The following is an 8713-nucleotide window of genomic DNA, read 5'->3' on the forward strand; positions in this document are numbered from 1 at the left end:
CCCAATGAATGTACAAAGTGCTACGAAATTGTAAATGGCATTCTTCAGATATAGCCTAATTATCGAAAATTATGCAAATGAACCATTAACTGTAAAAGCTACATCAACAAGTTTTACATCACACATTCGTTTTGTTATCATCCATGTATGTATCGAATTATATGAAACTTGAATTAGTTATTATACTACAGTCTCACAAAATGCAAACTCTTGTGACACTGTTTCAATTCAATGTATTCAAGATATCCTAATGTTACACCATATCAGCCTCTTACAACCACGGAGAAAAGACACCGTTAAAGTTATCAGGGTCTGCTCTGTGATCTAAAGTTAGATCCACGTGAGGAACAACGTCTTTTTTATATTCTCTTAAACGTTTCCTGAGTTCTTCGACTTTTTGTGGGTACTTGTCAGCCAAATCATAACGTTCTTCTGGGTCATCTAAGGTGAAAAACAAAACAACTGAAAGGTAACCAAACCCGACATGATGAATCCGATTTCATATGTGCTGAGAACTTGATAAGAGAAATATCTTTCTTCATTACAATACTATACTCATCTTAAGATAAGGCTGATGTATTTACAAACCCATTTTTTGAAATATGTTCCTTGGACGAGTATTTAATTTTTGTTATCAAGGCCATACCTTTTAAGTTGAATAGATATGTGACATTTGCCGGTGGTGGTGGTGTTTCCATGTTCCTTGCTCCTTGAGGTATAAAAACGTCTCTATCTATTGGATACCAATCATCTTGTAATGGGCAAAGATAGATATGTAGTTATTATTCTTAGGAATTGTATGTATGTAAATATCCAAACTGTAAAAAATTATAACTACATTCCTATACCATTTCTTACCGTGACGGTTTCTAAAAAAGTATATTTGGAGAAAAGTGTCATTCTGTCTGATCTAGCATGAACCCTGGGAAGAAGTTCAAGTGTTTCAATCATCTTATCAAACTCCTGAACTCGACTATCGAACATATCGCTACTTTGATGAACATACGTACTGTCATACACAGTTTTGCGTGACTGTTTAAACAAGCCATAGAAAATTGAATCAGTCAAAATTATAGCTTGTTCAGCAAATAAGAAATGACTTACAATTGTACTCCTAACGTACATCATGACGTAAGACTGGTCACGTGGTGTCTTGTCATGAACTTGTATACATGCCATATGGGCCACATTCAAACACATGGCCAAGAAAGTTTCCAGGAAGTTATAAGCATTGCTCTCTATATATATGCCTTATAACAATCATTCTGCTGTGATATATTCTAAGATCAGTGATATTAGTAGGAAAACAGGAAGAACAAGGGTGCTAATATCGTAGTGCTATTGTAGGCTGACATTAATTGCCTACATCATATATCATTTATACCTAACTGATATGTAACATGAATTAGAAAGAATATCATGACGTCATTCCTATACTCACCTACGTCATGAAGGAACTGACCTGGATACAACATATTTGGGTTTCCAACAATTAATTTCCAATCACCGACTCTACAGTAAATGGAACATATATTTTATCATCACAGTAACTTACTACCGGGATATTTTCTTTTACATATTAACTTTAGTGACCTGGCAATCATAGAAATCCATACTATTTCACCCTCTTTAATAAGTTTGTGTAAAATCTTAAACTTTTTCTGCGTGTGCTGTATATTTCGTATTGTTATTTTGTCGTTTTTTGTCGTCGTCGTCGTCGTCGTCGTCGTCGTCGTCGTCATCGTCGTCGTCGCCGCCGCCGCCGCCGCCGCCGTCGTTGTTGTTGTTGCTGTTAGTAACTACTATGTAGACGATAAACGTGATAATCTATACATCACACATATATCTCATAAATAAATCTTTAGAATGAAACAACAGGTTTTGGCAAATGTTTTGACATTTCCATGTGCACATGCACAATAGCCAAGATGACATAATGCTTCTATGTTTTTAGTAAGGAAAATTTGATCCATTGGGAAAGGAAATCGTGACATATTTTGCAGAAGAAACATTCGTAGTGGGAACTTAGTCACACTTTCATTTTAGTTAGCTTCCATGCTATGAAAATATAACAACTACAGTCTCTACCTTATAGCAGCACCCGGAGATTGTTCAAAGTTATCAATGTTGTAGATGAACTCATTACGTGGTGAAGGAGATCCATCTTGTATCATGTCCCAAATATTTTTACCATCTAGGTCTGGTTCTGTAAGACGTGAGATATAAAATTTATGACTCATTTAAGATAGAACGGCCGTGTATATTATCGGCGTATACATTGTCAGTAACAAATAACTGTGTTTTATGGTCATTCACATTAACTGCTTACATCTATTCCAAAATAGAATGAGCATTGTGGTGAAAACAGTTCGGAGAACGGAAAAAACAAACAGGACACACATTTTTGGTGATTTTACATAGAATCATCTTACCAGGTTGAATTCCAGCAACAGCGAGTAAAGTGGTATGCCAGTCAGTGATGTGGTTTAGTCTGATGCAAAAAGGTACAGGGAAAAGAACAAAGTTTGAAAGTGATTTGTTTTTGATTTCATATTAAATTGACATTTTGTCATCGCATTTTTGGGGAAATAATGTATATTCATATCTTTCTTGACCACATAGTTTAAAAACTGTGTTGGCTGTAAAACTAATCATAACACAAAGCCCTTTCAGGATATATCAAGGGACATTAATTTGTCTTCCATAAAGATTTAGTTAATCTTCGCCCACTGTATTTTAGGAATTTAACATTATGTTTTCTGTTTTGTATTGCAGCAAAAGTAACCATTTTTTACATAAAACATCCTTCTAAGAAATAGGATAAAAGTCACGACATTTCTACTCACCCATTGTTGACGTAGCCTTTTCTTTTCAGACGTTCTCCATGGATCATTGCTGGCACCCTAGAACCACCTTCAAATAGTGTTCCTGCGACAGAACGAAACGGCAAATTATTGCCCTGCGTGACAACGACGGCGCCATTCTGTAGGAATGAAAAACGAAATACAATATGACAGTCACGAGTCTTAAAGCTATTCTTGTTCAAATTGCGGACATTATATTTTTACATACATTTCAGATTTAAACAATTATTGAGTGAAATTTTATAGGTACAAAAATCACATTGGTTATAAAAACATACCTATTCCAGAGAATATCTGGAGTGTACAGATATCCATTGTAATGATGTAAATTCAAGATCATTAATGACGAGATGAGAAATAATTGTATGCATATTTGTTAACAGATTTGCATAATTAAGTGTGAAATTGTATATACTCATACACCCTAAATGACACATATATTGGTAATAGCCTTTACAACAACTCTGGTGGTGACTATAACGGTTATAAATTACTGACACAATTTTTAAATGAAAAATCGAGAAAAATGACGATGTAGAATGTTTTAACTCATATTTCGAGCATGGAAGAACCAGTGCCATAAACAAGCGTTGTCGTGACATAGAGCGACCAGGGTATATACTCCATATTTTCTGTTAAAAAACAATATCTTGGTTTGTGCATGATATAATGATATCTATGATTTGAATAGGGGGGACATTTGTTTGCATAGTCAAACCCTTGGTTGAATGTTCATGTTATTATATTAACGTTTCAGATGTTGTACACTAAACGTGCTGTAGACATCATATCAAACCATTATAGAGATTATCCACTGTTTCTTTATTTCTCTATGGACCAACCAGATTTTTTATACTTTAACTTTAAGTAGTCTGTTTTTGGTACAATATATCCCATTGTTAGAGAAGCATAGTTATCTCAGACAATATCCCCGGTGTACAGAAATACATTGTATCTGACGATCGAAATTCAAAACAGCTGAAAGGAGACATTGTTCAAACACTAGTTACAGATTTGCATAATAAAGTAATATGCATATATTACAGTTTGAAATTACTGACACGATAATGTAAAGTTTATTTGTGACTTATTTATCATGACAAATTACAATAAATAAATGTTTGTTTCCTTACATCACTGATGAAGAATAGTATTGTGTCTTCCCAGAGACCACGTGACTTCAATGCCTTTGTTATATTACTAACAGCTTCATCCATCACTGAAAGTTTTCCTGACAAACAATGAGATGGTTAGTGTAATCATGTAGTTCTTAATACAACCAATTCTCAACACCACTATAACAGTCTTAACTGTCGATTTTTTTTACGTTTGAAAACGCCGCTCGGTGAGGCGGCTATTTATGTTGGAGCCTTTAGAAGTTAACCTAGCTCTGTTGACCACGATGTATCGACCGATAGAATTCTTCATAGCTCAGTCACCACAATTTTCTATGTCATCAAGAACACGTCTTACTAAGAGCAGTTGCCTCCTCCTCAAAACACATGCACACTGGCAATGCATATTTACAGCACTGTTGCATATAAAACTGTTGTACCACAATGTTGACGCTGTCAATAACCAAACTAATGAATGGCCGACTTCTAAATCGGTTACTAACATCTCAATAATGTGCACTATACAATATCATCATCATCATAAAACACGTCCGTCGTTATGGCAACAAAACAACACTTAATAATTATCTGGATAACTGAGTTTCAAGATCATCCTGAACTTCGTAATATCATTCAAGAAAATGAAATGCACACCAAAGAGACAAAGGTGAAAAAACAACCAAGAAAAACAACCAACCAAGAATGTCCTTAATTTGTCCTTTATTACTAAAAATTCTTACCATAATATTTCCTGAGATTCTCATTTCTAATATGTTCATGGAGGGCTTCATACTTGGCAGGGACCTTAGTCATTTGAATAAAGTTAGAAAGTTAGAGAACATTAATCAACTCATCGTAGGCTGAAGGACACATATTACCTATGTCACATGTTGAGCTAATGAATCACTAAACCATACATACATACATACATACATACACACATACACACATACACACATACATACACACACACACATACATACATACATACATACATACATACATACATACATACATACACACATACACACACACATACATACACACACACATACATACACACACACATACATACATACATACATACATACATACTCACATACATACAAACACACACATATACATACATACATACATACATACATACATACATACATACATACATACATACCTGCATACATACATACATACATACATACATACATACATACATACATACATACATGCATGCATGCATACATACATACATACATACATACATACATACATACATACATACATACCATCAATGAACTGATCCTACTTTTCTCAATCGCTATTCATCATAGAATGGAATATTAAAGCTACGCTGTATAATTCTAAATTCCAAAATACATTCTCATATTGTTGTTTCAAATTGATATCACCATAGATACATGTGTAATTGCATCCGTATAGGAAATAAAACAACCAAAACCAAAGCATAATTATTTCATGAACCTGTCGATGAACATTTCATTGAAGAAATGTTGCAAGCCTCTCCACTTTAGAATCTTACAAAACGGGTTTATAACTTTACGCAAGTAGAATATTTACCTCAAATCCTTTCGCTGGTTGGTCCATAGAGAAATAAAGAAACAGTGGATAATCTCTATAATGGTTTGATATGATGTCTACAGCACGTTTAGTGTACAACATCTGAAAGGTTAATATAATAACATGAACATTCAACCAAGGGTTTGACTATGCAAACAAATCCCCCCCCCATTCAAATCATAGATATCATTATATCATGCACAAACAAAGATATTGTCTTTGAACAGAAAATATGGATTATATACCCTGTTCGTTCAACGTCACTACAACCCGTGTCTACGTCACTAGTTCTGTGGTGCTCGAAAGCTGAGTCAAAATCGCCATTATTTTTCCCGATTTTGCATGAATTATGCTTGTTGAGGTATAATTATATTATTCTCTAATATTTATCTTAATTCAGCCAAGAAAAATATGAGTGACCTAAGGGGCCTTGGGAATAAGGGAATAGCTTGGCGAGCAGCGACAAAGTCCCGTTAGGCCACTCATATTTTTATTGGTAGAATGAAGAAATATAGGGAAATAATGTCTAAATATTCATTCACTTACATTCATATTCATATTCATACATTCTATAATTATGCACTTTATACTTACCGTTGAGAATGTGCCATCATTTTGAACCACGCCCGTGTTATCTCGAAGATCGTAGCCTAAAGACGTTTCTGGAAAAACCAAATGATTTCATAAAACTTGAGGAAAAACCCCGCTAAGGTGTAAAACAAATCGAAGTTTCAAACTGTTTTTGCTTATTTAATACTGATAAAACGGATAGAGATAAGATATTGTCAATGTGATTGCATTAAATTCGTAACTACTCTATTTCCATCTATTGGATGATGGACAGGACAAAAAAATAAGATAATTTTGATATTTTTAGTGTATTCACCTTACCTTTACTAATATAATAAACAAACCAATTTTCAATAGATCTAGCAGATAAATTATATGACCCCTGACCTTGAACTCGATCGAGAGATATGAAGATTTGTAAACAATACTTAGTCATCAAGAACATACCTTTCACTAATAAATCTTTTGATTTCTTTTCGTAACTTGATGTCATACCTCCCAAATGACCATAGAAAGAATCAAACCCTCGTTTGGTTGGGGTCAAATCGAATTTAGAGTATCCTAGATGCCATCTAATGATTAAAATATGATACAAAAGAAATACCGGAAAATGGTACGTACTATCAAGATAGTTTTGATGATATTCACAACACACATGGTGTGTGTGAAAACACATCATAAGTGAGTGAGCGTGCGCTCGCGTGTGCATGGATGCATGCATGCATGTATGCATGTATGTATGTATGTATGTATGTATGTATGTATGTATGCATGTATGCATGTATGTATGCATGCATGCATGCATGCATGCATGGATGTATGTATGTATGTATGTATGTATGTATGTATGTATGTATGCATGCATGCACACACACATGTGTTTATAACCACGGGAAACTAAGTAAGATATCTCCTCTGTCTAATTTTCTATTTAACATACACATATATGTGTCTTTGGTTATAATAATATAATCAATATGTATACCTACTTTCCAACAAGATGTGTAAGATAGCCAACGTCTTTCAGCTTCTGTGGTAGTATTTTAAAGTGGAGGGGCAGTCCACTCTTTTGGAATCTCAACAGCATTGCATGCTATGGTAAACAAAAGAAGCACATGGATATGAGGTTATTCTGCTATGGGTGTGTTCTCTGTTAGCCTTTATGGATACAATATAAAGTCATATAAAAAAACTTACAACACCTATATTCCAACCACAGACGAGGAAGATCCTTGTCTGTGATTCCAAACCTTGTATACATGTACTTCACTTGCTGAACAACACAAAGGTGTCGACGTTTTAATTCATTCTTAAATTTGTATCAATTCAATAAAATCACTTTGAGATTATTTAAATGCGTAGTAGGACACATATCCAAAATTTATTTAGATTCAATTTAAAAACTAAATTTCTATGCAGACCTCAGCTGTATAACTGATTGGTACAAAGATACGGAAATTGCCATAAACTGCAGTGTACGAACCCAAAGGGTCAAAGACATCAAATGACAGGGTTCATCAAAATGCTTTACGACACGGTTGTCTAAGTGCATCTGGATTATCACCTAGCACTTACAAAATCAACAGATCGACAGAAAATAATATTTTATAATCTCACCTGCAGCCCAGTTCTAAATGGGTAATAACCTGTCATTAGGGCAGCTCTGGTTCTGAAATGTCATAAGAGAAAAAAACGTGTCAATAAAACCCTAATGCAACACCTAAACAAGTCAACTGTCATAGGCATGGTACGTATTAAACTATTCTCTTTTAAAGTGACCTGTCGTACGTATATGTTGGGGAACTTACGGTGTACATAAGGGCTGCGAGTAAGTGTTGTTCATAAGGATGCCACCTCTGGCCAATTCATTAAGTACTGGTGTTTTCACTTCAGGGTTATTCCAGCCAATATTATTCCATCCTGGTGGAGAAAAGAAATAACCAAAAAGAGAAAAAAGCAAATAATGGCTAAAGTAATCACAGTTGACAATTATAAAAGATCAAATTCAACTAGAACCTTCGTCTGCAATTATTTTTTACACCCAACGATCAAATAATCTAAAAGTTGCTGAAGTTATCTGCGAAAACGAATTGAAAAATGCATTCAAAAACGACAATTATAAAAGATCAAATTCAACTAGAACCTTCGTCTGCAATTTATTTTACACCCAACGATTAAATAATCTAAAAGTTCTCTGGAAAATATAAATGACTTTACCGAGATCATCAGCAAGTATAAATACGATGTGTGGAGGTTTGGCTGTCTTATTCGACCTAAGTATCACTATGGCAACAGCTCCAGCAAGCACTGCGAGTATAAGGGACTTCATTGTCGATCAGCACTTCTGTAAAAGATAGTTATAGAGATAAATATACGTGACCATATAGATATAGGAATGGATTATTCATTGCATGCTAAGTTTCAACAAGGTTCGTGTGATCCATGTCAAAGGTCATATTCTATCTGCTGTGCACTGTGGTATGGGTGATGACACATCAACAGTCGCTTGTGGCTTACTATTCTATTCAAGGATGGTCATAAAACAAAAACATTTGGTCACACTATGGATCTTCTATAATAGATCCATGG

At 34.6% G+C, this 8713-nt stretch overlaps 1 protein-coding gene across 1 annotated transcript; it reads right to left on the reverse strand.

The window, feature by feature from the left end:
* Positions 1-257: 257 nt before the first annotated feature.
* Positions 258-8453, reverse strand: LOC144436604 (arylsulfatase B-like). The gene is made up of 15 exons (XM_078125427.1): positions 8342-8453; positions 7933-8044; positions 7742-7793; positions 7114-7217; positions 6572-6696; positions 6149-6216; positions 5555-5656; positions 4720-4783; positions 3998-4095; positions 2847-2983; positions 2433-2491; positions 2089-2206; positions 1442-1512; positions 647-751; positions 258-441 (listed from the first exon to the last, which is right to left on the reverse strand). The coding sequence occupies exons 1-15, from the start codon at positions 8451-8453 to the stop codon at positions 272-274; spliced, it is 1497 nt and encodes a 498-aa protein (XP_077981553.1). The 3' UTR covers positions 258-271.
* Positions 8454-8713: the final 260 nt, after the last annotated feature.

Source organism: Glandiceps talaboti, chromosome 6 (genome assembly GCF_964340395.1).
Source record: "Glandiceps talaboti chromosome 6, keGlaTala1.1, whole genome shotgun sequence".
NCBI lineage: Eukaryota > Metazoa > Hemichordata > Enteropneusta > Spengelidae > Glandiceps > Glandiceps talaboti.